Raw genomic sequence first — 18,196 nt, forward strand, 5'->3', positions numbered from 1 at the left:
CATGCATCTTGCCCATAAAGTCTTTCAGACTGTTTTTCTTTCCGTCCCTCAGACTGTCCAGTGTGGCGGAGGACTGCATCCGAGCGTACTTTGAGTCTCGTCTGGTGCTGCTGGAGCCCGTCTTCCCTCTTGCCTGCCACAGGCTTTGTGAGGGACCAGACTTCTCCCTGGAGTTTGGCTTCAAGTCACAGCCACAACCAGAGGGTAAACCACAAACTTTCAGTTTGGAGGTCATTTACTCTGTTAACAGTTGGTTGCATTTCTAGATACACAACCTAATCAGACACTCTACCTTTTATCCTTCCCTTCTTTTCCTCTCCCACAATACCTCTGTCCCTCTCTCCTATTCCAGGCTCGGGCATCCTTCTCTTCATCTTCCACGCCAACTTCCTGAATGAAATCACAGCCAGGCTCTGCGGACCCTGCAGCGTTCACGCCGTGGTGCTCAACGACAAGTTCCAGCTGCCCATCTTCCTGGTTTGTTCCCAACAAAAACAGCAGTTCAATTACACAGCACTTAGCTAAATATACCAAGTGGTTTAGTGGAACAAATAAAAAAACAAGGCTGGTAAAATACAAATGGGTAAAATAAAAGCAGCCAATCGAAAGTGGAAAACATTAAAAAAAAAAGTTAAGTACAGTCCATAAGATTTTCTTTATATCAAACCCCATATTGATACTACGCACTGTGGTTATTTTTTCTGCAGTAGCTATTTACCTTCATTGATTACATCTCTATATATGGTAGCTTTTATTTTTACTGAATGAGTTTGCCATTCCCACACGGGATTCAAATGACTTAGACCTGCACAAGTGTTTGAAAGGAAACCAGTGTTGTATTAAAGATCGGCCTCGAGACCACATTTTGAAGATCTCGTCACCGAATCAGCTGCATTTTTACTCATTCTTGTCTCGTTCTCTGACAAAGAGGACTTGGAATTTTATTTAGACCCCTAATACGGGGATATCACAATTTCTTTTCTTTTTTTAAGGTTATGTTTTGGGCATTTTCAGCCTTTATTTTGATAGGACAGCTGAAGACATGAAAGGGGGGAGAGAGGGGGGGGAATGACATGCAGCAAAGGGCCGCAGGTCAGAGTCGAACCTGGGCCCGCTACGTCGAGGAGTAAACCTCTATATACGGGCGCCTACTCTACCAACTGAGCTATCCGGGTGCATCACTAACTTGCCTGTGCATTGTCTGATGTTTGTTAAAATCATTACTGGGATTGGATTTAAAACTTTCTGCTTTATATGCAACAAATACCTTGACTCATTGTAATTTGTCACCCATCCCGGCCCCCCTTTACACGCACTCCAAGACAGGGAACGCGTGAGTAAAGGAGGCTGTGGCTGTCTGGGAGAGTTCACCTGCAAAACCACGTCCACAAGAAAACAATGCAACGCTGACTGAGACGGCTAAATAAGGCGTGTTAGTTCAAAAACAACAGAAAAAAAACTACTATAATGTTTAAGAAAAGACAGGAGAAAAGTGAAGACTTAAGTATTGAATAATTGTTTGATACATTCTGTACTGTTCCACATTTGATCGCAAGTGTGTCATGCAGTGTGGTCTCAACACACTCTGGTCTTGTCTACAACACTGCAGGAGACTGTGTATGCATGTACTTCAGAGTTACTGTAAGTTTTTGCTTATTTTTCCTTATTTTTTTTCATTTGTGTCTTCAAACATTCAGGATAGTCACTTCATCTACTCCTTCAGTCCGGTTCCAGGCATCAACAGACTCTTCATACGTCTAGCAGAGGCACCAACAGCCAAGGTGACACAAGTGCAGTAATACAACAGACCATTTTAAACGTAAAAGCCTCTGCTGCCAGTAGGGTTGGGCATCGTTTGGATTTTAACGATTCTGATTCCAATCGTGATTCTTCCTTTCGATTCCGGTTCTTATCGATTCTCGATTCCGATTCTTTGAGGGGTGGAGTTGAAACGGGTCACATGCTTATTTCATAAATAAGAGGAAAGTTTTATTTTTGATTCAATGGTGGGTTGCAGTTTTACTCGGCTTTTTCAACGTAAAATAAAGCCACACTAGAGCCGCTTACTGTGCTCCATAGCTGCAACACAACAAGCGCCTGGCCGCTACGGAAACCAAAACTCGAGCATGTTAAATTTGGAACCCATGATCAGATTTGAAACCAAATCCTCCAAACGATTCCAATAAAGAAACGATTCCACTGGAATTGTAATTTTTGAAACGATTCCAAGTAGGAATCGGTTCTCGATGCCCAATCCTAGCTGCCAGTCAGGCCATCATACAGACTAAAGGTGGTTTTTGGGGTTGAGCATTATAGCGTTTAGCCCTTTTAAAGGAAGAATAAATAATCAATTAGTCAGCAGGTGTGTGGTCATAGTAATGTCAAGATAATGTACTTTAACTATGTCCTTAGACGAGTGTCTGAATGAGATAGCTACGACAGAGTAGCACTCTTGATCATAGAGAGGCCAGGAGACGTGTCTGTAGAGTAACTGAGGACAGAGAAAGAAGCTGCGTGTGTGTAGCCGATTTTAGTAAAAACGCTGTGTGTGTACTGTGATGTATTTAAGTGGGTTCGATGTTTTCTCCCTGAAATGTAACTGACATGAATCCAAGCTGACCACAGCTTCATAAAGGCCCTGTTAAGACTGACAATATCGCTTCATCAACAAAAAACAGCCTCCTCTTTCATTTCAGTAAGACTACTGCATTTTGTGAAAGAGTTAAACCTGTTTCAACACTATGCAATTCAAGAATACAGCGCGTTGGCCAGACAAGTGTGTTCATTTCCTGGTAGATTTGTTCCGTTCACTTTGTAACGTGAACAATGTACTTTTACTGTTGTTACCTTGCCATTGTGTGGAGAGGATTTATTTTTTCTGCTGTGGCAACTTTACGGAGTTGTATAATCCTGTTTCACAGTATTATGAACGGTGGATTACTCAAAGAAGACTTTCTGGATTGTATTTCATCTTCTTTACCTGCACCTGTAGCAGAACGCCAACACAGCACCCTGCAAACTTTCAATCCTGGAGGTTTGGAGAGTCTCAAACTCAAAAACAAAACCATTTCTTCAGTGTTTGGCTGGAGCATCACTTGAAGGTTATATAGCTACCACAAATATGTGTGTGCCCTCTGAGTTCATGCTGTGTCTCAGACATTGTTCGGGTGCCACAGTTTTACAGCAACCTTCCAGTGATAAAGAGAGATGTGCTGAAAGAGAAAGAATTGCTGAGCGAACATCATTGTTCCAGTCTGGAATGAAATGTACTCAAAGCCTGTGTGGGCTTAAAGTAATTTTTAGTATATAAAACATATCAGACAAAGAGCTCTAGTAATTGAAAAGGGAGTTTGTTTTACTCTAATTTCTACTCCTAACTGTTCAGTGATGGTGGCTCATGTTAAAGCATGAAGATGGTATTATTCTGTTTCTTCTTTCTTTCAAATAATCCCATGAAAAGACCAAAACCAACATTGTATTAGTCCGTCACTCCCTGTATTCCAACGTATCTACTCTTGTCTGTGGCACCTAGAAGACATACTGTACATCTTTAAAAACCGCTAAGAAATGAATTTTGTTTTTTTTAAAGAATTATTTTTAGCAGATGTTACTCAAACAGGAGTAAAGTGCATTTGTTTGGGACTATTTTCAGTTGTGGATTAATACACATTTAGTGAGTATTTCCAGCAGCAGGACAGTGTACAGTATGTGCATTTGGGATTGACTCAAAATAAGTGTGTGTGTTTAAAGGAACAAGTCACCCAGTGCTGAGACATCATCATGTATGTGTCACCATAATTTGTGTTTTTAATAGTTTTTGGACAACAATGGAGTCCTATGGCACAGAGGAATGGGGTACACCAGGCTTTAGATATACACACACACACACACACACACACACACACACACACACACACACAATACTTGTTATTGGGATCATTTCAGTGTTGGTTTTGGTCTTTTCATGGGATTTGTTGACAATGAAGAATATAACCAGCTTTACTATTTACCTCTCCAGTTTAGCTTCAAAAACAGATGTACCATTTTGTTGCCTCAGTCAGTATAAGAGGCTAATAAGGTCTACTATTATTGTAATGAAGCGGTTGTGGATCCTTTGACTGTGTGCTAATTGGTTCTTTTTGTTCATTTTTCCACAGGTCAAGCTCCTAATCTGTGCATACAGAGTCCAGCTGCAATGATCACGTCAAAGGTCACGCCAAGCCCGGCCAACACAGCAAAAGACACAAAAAAAACAAAGCACCACACGCATACACATACTGATCAGCAGATGAAATGATCTGCCAAGCTCATTGTCTTCTAAGAGAGGAAGAGCTTGTTGGGTCCTCGTCACCGGGAAGTCAAATTAAAAGCTGGCTTCCTCTGACGTCAGCGCAAATTGATGACGTCTGAGTCCTGTCCACACCACTGCTCTGCGTCGGCGTACATGTGGAGCGCAAATCGGAGGATCTCAACATTGTTGATTAAACCTCGAGCAGCCCGTCCATTCGCTGGTTAAACCATCGCCTCGCAGCTTCCAGGTGTAAGGAGGCGGTCAGAAAACTCCCTCTTTATCTGGAGTAATTTCCAAAACTGAAACCCTCCTGGGTCATGCCTTTCTCCGAGTTCCACCTTCCGTCAGCGTGGATATGATAAATGCGTGTGTTGTCTGTAGACCTAGCTAGGTTGTACGTGTGTGTAGATTGACAGAGTTTTTGGGTGCATTCAAAGAACATAAAGAGGGGAATTTACCATCACTTTTATTTCTATGTTTAGCATTTTTTCTTGGACCAAGCTAATGCTCCTGTTACTTTATTACTTATTTAACATGTGTACCGGTGTTGCCCCCCCCCAGAGGATTTTATGATGCGTTTTGGATGTTAAATCTGGCACTGCTCCTTTGACAACAATTATGTATATTCCTACACCCAAACAAGGTTTAAATTCTTCGTCATATTTGCTTGCCAAACTAGATTGTAACATATTTCTGTTTCACAAAATCGGCGACCAGTTTGTCGTCAGCGGAGTTACACACTGTAGAAAAGAGAGGTAGAAGTTCAAACTCCAACTCTCCTGGGCCACAGACACACACATCCCCCTCTGCTGGCCCAGTGTCTTCTTTAAAACACTTTTCCAAAAATGAATACACCAGAATGAGGTGATTGAAAAGAAAGATGTTGCACATTTTAATGAATTCCATGCACTGAGTTGCTGTTTATATTTTCTGGACTGCACATATTCACATACTAATTATAAATATATACATACGTATATATACGGTTTTAAAGCGTCATCTGATGACTGATAATGTTTTTGTTGCTTTTTTCGTGCCACTGTAGGAGTGGGTTAAGTTATTTAGTGTGTACAGTAAAAAAGCTCTGATGTTTTAAGGGCTAAAACCTTACCATCAACCGCCCTCCTAAAAAAAAGGTTAGGGGTTTTTAAATTGAAAAGCTTGTTATTCACCTACTGATGGCTGCAGAATTCAGACATCTTTGCACAGATACTACACAGAGCCTGTCCATCCCGGGCTGCCAATCAAAACTGAATGAACGCTTCTCCTCACTCTCTGACAATCTTTTAGTTCTGAATTTTGAACCCAAATGTTGTGGGAACACGCCTTGATTTTAACTGTGTGATATCGCCTATGAACATAACTCAGGACAGCATGTCTTTAAACAATTCTGTTAAAATGTTTATCCATTGTCTGTTTGCAGTGTTGAATGAACGGCTGTTTTTGTCAGAAACTCTAAATTGATGAGGCCTCTCCATGCTGCCTTAATATCCACAGTTTTCATAAGTGTGTTTTTTTGTTGTCAAAATTAAAAGTGAAGGAGAAATAAAAAACTTTTTTTTAAAAGAAGTTATTTTTTAGGCATTTTTAGAAAAGGCAAGCAGGATGGGAAGACCTGAAGCAAAGGGCCATGGGCTGGACTTGATCCTGGGCCACTAGGGTAAGGACTCAGCCTTGATGGTAAATGCTCAACCCAGTAAGCTACTAAGGCACCTCCAGTTTTCCTATTTTTGACTGTTAAGATTATGACCAACAGCTCAGCAGGACACGTGTAAATCTTGACCCCAGTTAAAGCTTTAATTTTTTTTTGTGATTTGTCCCAGTGACAACATCGAAAATGTTTTAAGAAGAACCAGATTAATGAGGTTATAGCCTTGTATGAAAAGGTAATGCAGATTAAGTTTTTTGTGTTTACATTATAGTGCAAAAGCCTATTCAGAATATCTTAGAATAAACAACAGCACGTACGTATTCACCCCGCTGGCTTAGTTCAATTCTCCTAAGAACCCTCCCTTTAAAGGAACACGCCACTTCTTTTTTTTTTGAAATAGGGGTTCACCGTCTCCCCTAGATTTAGATCGGTGGGCAAACGCATTTTTGTCTCAGTGCATGCATTGTCTTAGCGCCGCCGCTAGCTTAGCTTAGCATAGTGAATGGAATCCTTTGTTGCCGGATAGCATGTCGTGAGTAAAAGTGAGCCAACAACAAACGAACAAAAACGTATTATTTATTGTGGCCTGCGTATTCACAAGTACAAATAGCAATGCAGATTAAGACTAGGAGATAATGATTTGGGACTATATTGGGGCGAAGCATTGCTACTTGGGCGCAGAGATATCACGCAACACCTGAAACCTCCCACCCAACTTCCTTCAACATCGTTCAAAAATGGGACAGTCACTTTTTTAATAACATTTTATTTACTCTTGGTTTGGATATCGGGACAACATGACCAACATTGTCCTCTAGCGGCGTGCAGTCGTATTTCGGCAGGCAGTCTGTTTTTGGCACAACACCGGCGTAAATATTAGTTGGCTATTTTTCCTACAGCAGACATAGTGAATGGATTGTGTTGAGTTTGAGAAGTTACAGCTACAGTTACAGCAAACATGGTAATTGCCTGCATAGCAAAAGGTTGTGAGAACAAGCAAAGGACATACACGAATGTCATGTTTCACAGAATTCCATCTAATGTGATACGGAGAACTCAATGGCTAGCTGCTCTGGATATCTATACTTCAACACCTCTCGACAAAATTAATCAGTATCGGGTTTGCGAAGAGCATTTTGCACCGGAGGACTACGTTGAAAAAATGCAATATGCGACCAGAAAGACGGTACTGCGTCTGAAGGACACGGCCGTCCCATCCATTTTCAAAGCACAGGCAGAACAAAGTGCACCTGTAAGTTGTCTTTTATTACTCTTCCTTGCGTGAATCTGTCTTTATTCAGGTGTGAGATTGATTTCTTACTGCATCCTGTTTTTGTGTCACTTTCTGAGCATATTCATGTCAGTCATTTCACCGTAGAGCTGCCTATACCTCTTGCCTAATGATGTCTGAGCTCAGTTTAGTTTTAACAGCTTTATGGATGCTCCAAAAATCTAACCAAACAACACCTTCTATCATACTGACACTCTGTAACAAGCCTTTAGTTTTTTAGTTTTTACTTATTTAACTGCAATGTGGAGGCATGCATGCATGTATGTTAAGCCCCCACCCCCGAGAATGTGGGAAAAAGTTGTGATTTGTTTTGGTGTAAGTTTTTGGAGACGAGCAGGATCTGGGTAGCTCTATAGTTAAGTGACCACTGGGGTTGTGATCAGAATCAATCAGTGTGATTGGAAACTAGGGGAATATTAGTGATGGCATTGTTAGACTTTAAACAACAAAGATGTGAAACTGCTCTTGGATTTGCGAGGACTGTGGATTGTCTGAAAAAACAAAGACTCCAGTGCATGTTTTAGCCCATTTATTACATATGTTACAATTACAACCCAACCATTTTGCAAATCACTCTGATGTGTTTCATAGTTTTTAATGTACTTTTCCAACTTTCCAGGCAATAATTTTTTGCATTTTGACAAAAATCAACCACAGACTGTTGGAACTTGTTTGAGATGTACAGTATAAACCATCACAGTGAGCATTAAATCTGCCATTCATTTTTTTGATTTTTATTATCATTATAGCAGACTTTTCAAATCAATCTGGACTTTAAACTGTTTAGTCTGCCTCCATAATGACGCTCAAGTTTCAAGAGTCTGGTAATTGGGTTTTAACAATGCATGGAAATGAATTGAAGTCAGAAGGAAAAATGAATAAAGACATCTGAAACTTCTAAGCATTCATTCAAAAGTCGTCAGTAGCGAGGAACAATATATAGGATTTGTAGTTGAGACAAAGCTTGTAAAACAGTGGTATGATCCTTTTAAGAGAAATGTGAACAAGCTGGTTTATGGCGTATGAAGAAGTAGAGACCAACAGTTTGTCTTGATTCTCTGTGGTTGCTGATAGCAAACCACGAGTGTTAAAACTAACTACTTTGCCAATCCCCTTCCCTCCTAAAGATTCTTCTGTCTCGCCTCTAGAATACACACCTTTTACTTATACAAATATTTGGCTCTGAATGCTCCTGCAGGTAGACGTGCACCATGTCTACCTACGGTATGTGTGAGAAAGCGTGGTCTCCATGTTGTTTGTATAAACTGCTGCTGCCAGTCACTGCTTTACCCTGAGACTGTGACTCTGTCCTAAATAAAAATGTGTACATATATTTCCACGCTGGTTTCTCTGCCTGTATTCTTTTATCATGTGGGAAATCTTTAATCCAGGTGCTGAAAACATGTAGAAAAAGAAGTGTGCCTCTAACAGAGGACAGTGGATATCACAACATACCATAACAGGTGCATCACTGTAAACGTAGTAGCAGCAATAATAATAATAATACATTTATTTTTTATAGCGCTTTTCTAGACAGTAAGAGAAAATAAAAGATATAAAACAAGCACTGCAATAGTCAAGAAACATAAATAAAATAGAAAGATTTGCAATAAAAATCTGAAATGGTTAGAATATACAGTGGTGTGAAAAAGTGTTTGCCCCCTTCCTCATTTCCTGTTCCTTTGCATGTTTGTCACACTTAAGTGTTTCGAACATCAAACCAATTTAAACAATAGTCAAGGACAACACAAGTAAACACAAAATGCAATTTGTAAATGAAGGTGTTAATTATTAAAGGTGAAAAAAATCCAAACCATCATGGCCCTGTGTGAAAAAGTGATTGCCCCCTAAACCTAATAACTGGTTGGGCCACCCTTGGCAGCAACAACTGCAACCAAGCGTTTGCGATAACGTGCAATGAGGCTTTTACAGCGTCCCTGGAGGAATTTTGGCCCACTCATCTTTGCAGAATTGTCCTAATTCAGTTACATTAGAGGGTTTTTCGAGCATGAACGGCCTTTTAAGGTCATACCACAACATCTCAATAGGATTCAGGTCAGGACTTTGGCTAGCCACTCCAAAGTCTTCATTTAGTTTTTTCTTCAGCCATTCGGTGGTGGACTTGCTGGTGTGTTTAGGATCATTGTCCTGCTGCAGAACCCAAGTTCGTTTCAGCTTGAGTACACGAACAGATGGTCGGACATTCTCCTTCAGGATCTCTTGGTAGACAGCAGAATTCATAGTTCCTTTTATCACGGCAAGTCTTCCAGGTCCTGAAGCAGCAAAACAGCCCCAGACCATCACACTACCACCACCATATTTTACAGTTGGTATAATGTTCTTTTTATGAAATGCAGTGTTCCTTCTACGCCAGATATACTTGGACACACACCTTCCAAAGAGTTCCACTTTTGTCTCATCGGTCCACAGAATGTTGTCCCAAAAGTCTTGGGGATCATCAAGATGTGTTCTGGAGAAATTGAGACAAGCTTTGATGTTCTTTTTGCTCAGCAGTGGTTTTCTCCTTGAACTCTGCCATGCAGGCCATTTTTTGCCCAGTCTTTTCCTGATGGTGGAGGCATGAACGCTGACCTTAACTGAGGCAAGTGAGGCCTGCAGTTCTTGGACGTTGTTGTGGGGTCTTTTGTGACCTCTTGATGAGTCGCCGCTGCGCTCTTGGGGTAATTTTGGGCGGCCGGCCACTCCTGGGAAGGTTCACCACTGTTCCATGTCTTCGCCATTTGTGGATAATGGCTCTCACTGTGGTTCGCTGATTCCCAAAGCTTTGGAAATGGCTTTATAACCCTTTCCAGACTGATAGATCTCAATTACTTTCTTTCTCAATTGTTCCTGAATTTCTTTGGGTCTCGGCATGATGTGTAGCTTTTAAGGATCTTCTGGTGGACCTTACTGTGTCAAGCAGCTCCTATTTAAGTGATGCCTTGATTGTGAACAGGTGTGGCAATAATCAGGCCTGGGTGTGGCTAGAGAAATTGAACTCAGGTGTGGACAACCACAGTTATAGTATGTTTTAACAAGGGGGGCAATCACTTTTTCACACAGGGCCATGATGGTTTGGATTTTTTTTCTCCTTTAATAATAAACACCTTCATTTACAAATTGCATTTTGTGTTTACTTGTGTTGTCCTTGACTTTTGTTTAAATTGGTTTGATGTTCAAACACTTAAGTGTGACAAACATGCAAAGGAACAGGAAATGAGGAAGGGGGGCAAACACTTTTTTCACACCACTGTAGCTGTTTTTAAAATGAAAGAGCTGTACCGTTTTGTGCAGGAATGTACAAGATAATGACTAAAGAATGTACAAAAGTTAAAAAAAAATCATGGAGTTTGGTGTAGTCACCACTTTAGAGCAAGACAGAAAATATGTCTTAGAAGGTATTTTATTCATTTATTTTTTTGACTTTTATGCACATTGTTCCTTTTTCTTCTATTCTTGTTCTCTTGGCCGTGAACTTATCTCTTGATCACAAGTAAACGTTCTGTGATCCTGGTAAAAGCTGTCAAAACAACTTTTACAGCCAAGTCCTAATTATTTCACAATAACAATAAAAACAGCTAGGTACATCAGATTAAAAAAAGAAAATCCAACATAAATAAGTACATACATCGTCACCGTCCCTGGACTTCCTTTCTTATTTTATTATACTCCTTACGTATCTGGACGTGGACTGTTAATATATATTTTTTTATTTTCTCATTAAATAGTTTATTGTTGTTATTTCAGCTTTGTTTTTATCCTGACAGTATTCTAGTGAGCAGTACATGAAACAATGCCACTGAGCTGAAGAGTCCAGACATCAGTCCAATCTAGAGTTTGAGACAGGACTTGGTAACTGCAGTATCCAGATGTGGATCAGGCAGGCAACGGTGCCTCTACTACTCTCGACCCATTTGCCTTTTTTCTTTTGATAAATCTTGGGAAAATCCCAATCACATCCTCTGTTAGTTAAACTGATGAATGGACAACTGGAGGATGGACAGACAGAAGGGTTGGGAGGCACTCCGATCCGATCGTGTGTAATTTTTATGTACTAAAGTGCATGGATGTGTTATGAGACAAGATGCCCCTGGGCACAGACATGTACTGTAAGACCCTCCACCCTGTCTACATAGAAACCCAAACTCAAAAGGTATCAAAAAGTCTCACATTCTCTCTCATTTTGTGTCTTTTTTTTTTTTTCCATCTCTTTGCGTGTCTGTCTATTAATTTGAGGTGTCTGTGGTAATTTTGTGTCTCCTTGTAGTCGTTTTGCATCTCTGCGATTGTTTTGCATCATCGTATTGTGTCTCTTTGTAGTCGTTCTGCATCATTTGTAGTCACTTTTTGTACGTTTGTGGTCATTTAGTATCTCTGTGATTTTTCCAGCAACATTTTGTGAGTCAGAGCCCCTGACCCCCTGGGCCTGTGCCCAGTAGGCTCGTTCAGTAATCCATCCAAGCTGTTGTGTTGAGATGTATGCTGTTGATTTAAAAAATAAATGTATATATATATATATATATATATATATATATATATATATATATATATATATATATATATATACATATATATTCTTAACGGAGTGAATAGCTTTGTGGCTAATTTGCACGGTTGTTTTATCTCAAGCTAATGTTTCTTATTTAATGTGTTTTATTGTGATGTTTGGTTTTAATGCAGCAAGTCCCTTAACCCAAAATCCATTTTATTCCTATGGGAGATAATGAACATATCCTTAACCTTAATCCACTACACTATGTTGTGAAAGACATTGTGTTGCCTTGCAGTATTATGGGTTCAAGACTGCCTCTCCTCCTTCTACACTCCACTCTTCATTTTCAGTGTTTTGTTATGTCAAAACAATCTTATACAACATGCATTCAGTAGCTGTTCTGGTGCTTTTGTTGTATCACTCCATTGTTGCATTGCTGTGGATCAGTTACTAAATGGACCTTGCAGTGATAGTTATTTAACTGTTGTTTTGAGGGTCATGAATGAAGCTCGGCTTTCAAAATCAATATGGATGAGATGTCCTTTTAAGTGATTTATATTTCAGATTTTAACATCTGCAATTCCATGACAACTGTGATATGATAGAAAAGATAGAACTTACTAAATGGAGATTTGTTTTGTCAACTAGTGTAGTTTAGTTTAGTTGCACACTAGACTGCTACTGAAAAAAAAGGAAAAATACCAACTCTGTGGTTGGTGAGGTCATAAAAACCCTGAAGAGGCTTTTAAACGCCTTTCATCTCCCTCAGAAAAACAGAAACAAGATGACATCTGAACACAGGCAAACATGCTGCAAAAAACTAAATTACTTTATAAACAAGTATTATCAGCAACATGTTCTTTAAGTGTCAAAAAAAACAGCTGCTCATTACGCAAGCAGAAAGGCGTGTGTCAGTGTTGAATCTGTATATATTAAGATTATTGATTATTATTATTATAGACGCATTAGCATGTATGTAGCATTAATGATAGCTGGTTAGGGTGCAGCTAATGTTATGGTTTAATCCATAACAATGCATTATATATTAACAGATCATATATTCTATGTAAAATAATAAAGGGACACTCCATTCATTGTAATCCACATTGTAAAGATATATGTTTTTTTTTGGAGACTAAATACTGTATTTTATCAGAAAGCCTATTGTTACCAACTAGAAAGACATGGGAATTTACCAGCCTCTAACAAAAATATATTTTTGCGTTGAATTATTGGAAATGTATGATCCAGTGTTTTGGGATCTTGACCAGCACTGGTCACCCAAAAGTGAAAATACCTCCACCTCTCCTACTTTGATTTTGATCTCACAATGTGAGTACCCCAGCTTTATCAAAGTGCACCACTAAATCGCTGGAATACCCTTTTAAGGAGCTTCGAGAACGTGATTAAATGTACTTAGTTACTTTCCCCCACCGCAAAAGTGTAGTAGCCTATTTATTATAAGATCAGAACTTTTACAATTATTGTACAGCAGTTGCAGTACAAAGTAGAAAAGAGTGCAAATGAAAAAAATATATATAAACAATAACGATTATCAATGAAGTGCAATTCCAAAATATAGCCTGTCATGTCATGTCAAAAATATAACAGGATTTATGCACAGTGGCTGTGTTCATGTCATAGGCTGTCTGCCACAAGTCACATAGCCTACATTGAGAGTAAATGTATAAAGGTACAATAAAGAGGCTGCTAACTGGATTGAAACTTAACATAGCCTTTTGACTGTTTTGCACATCAGAACCCTGAAATGGAAACTAAATGAAGTCAGCAAACACCACACACACACACACACACACACACACACACACACACACACACAGACAGACTGTAGTTTCATAAAGGCTAGGCTGTAGCCTACTGGTGGTTATGTAAAGGATCAGTCTGCATCTGGATCCACGGTCACAGTTTTAATATGTTTCATCAGAAATTGCGTGTGCCTGAACCATAGACTGTAAAAAATAAGGTCTGAACATGGAGATCTCCGACATTTTGCAGAAGATCTGGCAACCCGACTGTTCGCTTTATCAGACTGTTTTAGAAATAATCGTTTAATCTGGTGCGTTTGGAAATACGTGTAGGGTGTCGAGATGGAAATAAACCCTGAAGGGAATCCGATCTGCACGTTTCTGTGATGTTGGTCACTGACTTGAACGCACCTGATCCGCCATATTAAAAACGTGATCGTGACTTCATTCGACTTTTTGCCTCCCTGCTACAAAAATCACAGGATTAGGTCTACCTCATCATAGTTTTTCTGATGACTGATAATTGGTCTGTTGGCTCAGTTTATGATCTGATCGATCTTGCAGGTATTTTATTGTGACGTCCTCTTATCATACAGGGACATCTATGTTGCTTTTCTCACACTATTCTGGGTGTATTAGTTATTTGCTGGGGCTGTTTCGGCTTCCCTTGCATGTTTGGATGGAATTACGTGAGGAAACCCGATGTTGCACCGGCAGAACTGAGAACATGAACTCTCTCAACCTGGATCCTCCCTCCTGATTGGACCCGAGCTGTGTACTTCAATGGAGCTTGTTTTAAAAGCCTTTCATTATCAAAGTATGTCATTTGCCAACTCATCTGGAGTCAGTTTACACGGGAGACATGATATGTATCGATAAGGTTAAATCAGCTTAATGGAGCAATTAAATTGCCAACCATGCAACCCCCTGATTGCTGCTCGCGCGCTTGCGCGACGAAAAAAGAACTAAGAAATACGAATGGTTGCCGTCAGAGAGTATAATAAATGAGTGAGGTCTCACTCTGCCTCTACTTCAGGTTACAATAAACGTGATATATATATATATATATATATATTAAAGAAGACTTAAAGGACCAGACCAGTGTTTTTGGTAGTTAACTGAATAGAAGTGCAGTGGTGGAAGAAGTATTCAGATCTTTTACTTACATAAAAGCATAAAAGTACCAGCAAGAATTGCCAATTTCAGAATGCTCTAGGCAAATTTTTATTATTGGATTATACTTATTGATGCATTAATGTGTTCATTGCTTTAATGTTGCAGCTGGTAAAGGTAGAGCTATTTTTTATTACAAATGAGTAACTATCTGACCACTGTCAGATAAGTGGAGTAAAAAGTAGGTCTACAATTTTGCATCTGAAATGTAGTGGAGTTCAAGTATAAAGAAGCATAAAATGGGAATACTTAAGTAGAGTGCAAGTAGGCTACCACTAAAAGTTCAGTGCTTGAGTAAATGTACTTTATAACTTCAGATAGCCTTTGTCATGTATTTCCTTTCCTTGCTTTTCTGCACAGTAGAAAAAACAATTGATATAGATTTTTTAAAACGTCATTACAGTAAACAAGAACATTTTTTTATTTTTTAAGTGGTGATGCAGTTTGAATGCAGATTGCTTCAAAAAATCTGGCATTTGGTCATGGGGCTTCTGGGTATTATTCTATGCTTATGCAGAACCTGGGGGATGGAGCCTGATCAGCCCTCAAGAAGACATGGGAAAGGGATGTGAGTATTACACTGGATGATGAGGAGTGGGAAAGAATCTGTAGGAATATTAAAACTATGTCACGCGATGTGAGGGTGCACCTCATCCCAAGATTATGCATTTTGGGATTGAGACGGATCAATCCTAAACGGGACAGATAAGCACATAAGAAGTTGGGTCCAAACTAGTTTAATGATAACCAGACAGATTATTATAAGAGGATGGATGATTGAAGGGGTGCAGTCATTTCAAGAGTGGGCTTGTAAGATGGCTAGGGTGGCGGTGTTTGAAAAGATGTCATATAAAAATATTTTCCAGATTGGATGTCTACACTAGGAAATGGGGAAGGTAGGCTACTTGAGCTTTCTGGAGGCCTCCTAAGAAGCTTTGTGCCGGGGAGAGACGTGTATGATGGGCTTATGGTGTTGTCATTTATACATGCCTACATGTTCATTTGGTTTATAGTGTGTCTATTTTGTTATTATGCTGTTGTGTGGTCTTGAATGTTGTAGTAATGTGTCATCTTTTCTTGATTTTTGTCTGGGTGGTTTGTGATGAAAATGTTAATCCTAAAAAAAAATCAAAAAAAAAAATCTGGCATTTGATTTTAATATTGTGGCAGCCAGGACTACGAAAAATGCATTACAAAATCAGAATCACTACAGCACACTTAAGCAAACCTTTGTTTTCAGTTTGTGTTCTTGTGTTATTTAGGAAAAAGGTGGAGGTTTATGGCAACAATTTCGGGCAGCTGCTCACAAGCATATTGTTCACTCAACTTCCTCTACAAGTTAAGTTTAAATGCAGCTTTAGCTGAGTGAGCTCCTTCTACCCAAACATGTATAGCCTACAAATGTGTCTGCTAGCCACATCACATTCACGACAAGCACAAAAATATATAAAATCTAATAGGAGCACAGCATATAAAAGGGTAGGCTATATCATTTTACATAGCCTACATGAAGGCCTACATGCCTAGCTGTGACCCATTATTGCAGTAGCCTGGTTCCTAATCTTTTTTTGGCATAAAATGTCTTCTACCTATGTCTTCTAAAAACTTCTACCCTCTATTTCTGGTTGCATGCTGGCAGCTGTGACCAGCACAACCATGGAGTGATTTTTCATGTTTTATTAAAACAATGTTTAGAGTCCGGAATATAAATGGCCCACAAGAAAAACAAGGATCAGTCTGAAAATATAGCCTTAACTTAACTTTAGCTAGCAGAAATAGAGCCTCAACCCCCCCCCCCCTCCCGTTTTCTCCTCTAATCATCTCGCCGCCTCTCAGATTTACGAGGAACCACAATAAAATAGTTATATTGGCCTACTGTTTATCACAGTTAATAAGTAGCCTAGTTTAGAAACCTACATAACTAACTTTACCTGCTAGATTAAAAAAAACTTTTCCCATCCTGAATATTCAAAATGGCTGCTGTGCACAAAAGGTCAGTTGAGATCATGGATGTATTAAGGGAACGGTTGAGATCATATAGTGATACTTAGCTGATCAAATAGTTAACTAATAATTATCCAAAACATACTCAGATGTGTGTATATAATGCAGCAAGACCAATCCATTTCAATATATGTCTTCTCAATACTAAAATATAAAGGTAAAGCTTCTCATAACGCCACCAACCGGCGTGGTACGTCAAGTGAACCGCCACCCTCACGTAGTGAGTCATCTTCTCAATAAACGATCTTTGGACGGAAAGTGGAAAGTTCTACGTTCTGCGCAAGCGCACCCCAGGATTAATGTCAAGGCACAAAAGTGGCGCTACACCGTTTCGAGCTCTACTCCGGTAAGCGAATTTCACAGACGTTTTTTTATATTCCAGTTTTACGCCTAATTAGTCAAAGTTTCGGGAACTTGCACGGGCCGTTAAGCCGGTGTCCAGGGACTCCCCCAGGAGTCACGCTGGGGCGAAAAGACACATGTAGTGAACAATAAACAGTCAATTTTAACAGATTTTCTCCCCTGATCTGTGTGTGCTGTGGCTGCTGCCGCCTCTAGTCTCCAGTATTGTTCAGTTGGCTCCCTAATGGCGGACGGCAGGCAGTGCTGTTTTCCGCTGGGGGGGGGGGGCATATTCTATGTGGTTGTGAAATTATTGGGTTTATACCCGGCTTTGGGTCACGGTAACTCCCGAGGGACTCCTGTAAACACGGTGTGGAAATATCTTTGCGCCTCGTTGTTTACCACCGCATGACACAGATGAAGACCGTTCATACTAACGATAGGGCGCCCCTGGCGGTGGCCGGGGATATTTGCCACTGATTGCGCCAGGTCGGGCTCTGTGCGGGGTAACTTTCCAATTAAAACCCAAGCGTCACAGGTATCATAAAAATCGGGCTTTTTATTCGGTTTTCCGGTCTGCTTTGGTGGTACTGGCATGTGCACGACTAGAAAAAAATAAACTGGATGAGATGGGGGGGTTGTGTATTAAAACCACACGCTGCCAGTCGTGAAAGATTTGAGTGTCACACTGTGTGTCTTGTTCAACATTAAGCGCTATTTAATGCGAATAAGTTGTGATCATTTTTAGTGATATTTTTAACAATGGCGCAGTCAGTCTGTGCCTGCTCTCCTCCCCTCTATCCGCCGCTAATCCAATGGCTGTTAGCGCCAGGAAGGGCAGGGGTGGGAACGGAACACCCTGAACCACGTTTTCTTCTGGATCCCAACTTGGAAGCCAACCTACCCCCTCATTTACCTGGGTTATTTATGGAAGAGTTGCGCAGCTCAGGTAGTTCTTTTTGTTTTTGGTTAAAGTTTTGGACCTGCTTCCCATAGTTTGTCAAATATCACTGCTGAAAAAAAAAGAGAGAAGGGGAAAAGAAGGGAAGCTCGGATCAGGTCGTGTGATAGTCACCGCGGTAACCGGGTGCCTGGACCGGATTTGGTGCTGTGGTGGTCCTCGTCACAGCTGAGCTCCTAGCCAGTGTTAATAACCAAGGGCACGGCCAGGGGGACTTTAGCGGCC

General features: G+C 40.1%; 2 protein-coding genes across 3 annotated transcripts in view; both read left to right on the forward strand.

Annotated features, from left to right (window-relative positions):
- mphosph8 (M-phase phosphoprotein 8) overlaps positions 1 to 5,860 on the forward strand; it is a 30,896-nt gene extending 25,036 nt beyond the window's left edge. Inside the window, exons 11-14 of the mRNA XM_078262486.1 lie at positions 53 to 204; positions 353 to 477; positions 1,698 to 1,781; positions 4,158 to 5,860. Coding sequence (XP_078118612.1) covers positions 53 to 204; positions 353 to 477; positions 1,698 to 1,781; positions 4,158 to 4,199 — 403 coding nt within the window. The 3' untranslated portion in view covers positions 4,200 to 5,860. The remainder of the gene's footprint in view (positions 1 to 52; positions 205 to 352; positions 478 to 1,697; positions 1,782 to 4,157) is intronic.
- An 11,104-nt stretch (positions 5,861 to 16,964) lies between these two features.
- The window catches only part of zmym2 (zinc finger, MYM-type 2), a 36,937-nt gene continuing 35,705 nt past the window's right edge, over positions 16,965 to 18,196 (forward strand). Inside the window, exon 1 of one of the 2 annotated variants that reach the window (XM_078262487.1) lies at positions 16,965 to 17,014. The gene's annotated coding sequence lies outside the window, so the exon portion shown is untranslated. Of the gene's footprint in view, positions 17,015 to 17,869; positions 17,960 to 18,196 lie in introns of those variants that run through there. The other variant, XM_078262488.1, reaches the window with a different exon arrangement.

This window comes from Sander vitreus, chromosome 11 (assembly GCF_031162955.1).
Source record: "Sander vitreus isolate 19-12246 chromosome 11, sanVit1, whole genome shotgun sequence".
NCBI classification, from domain to species: domain Eukaryota; kingdom Metazoa; phylum Chordata; class Actinopteri; order Perciformes; family Percidae; genus Sander; species Sander vitreus.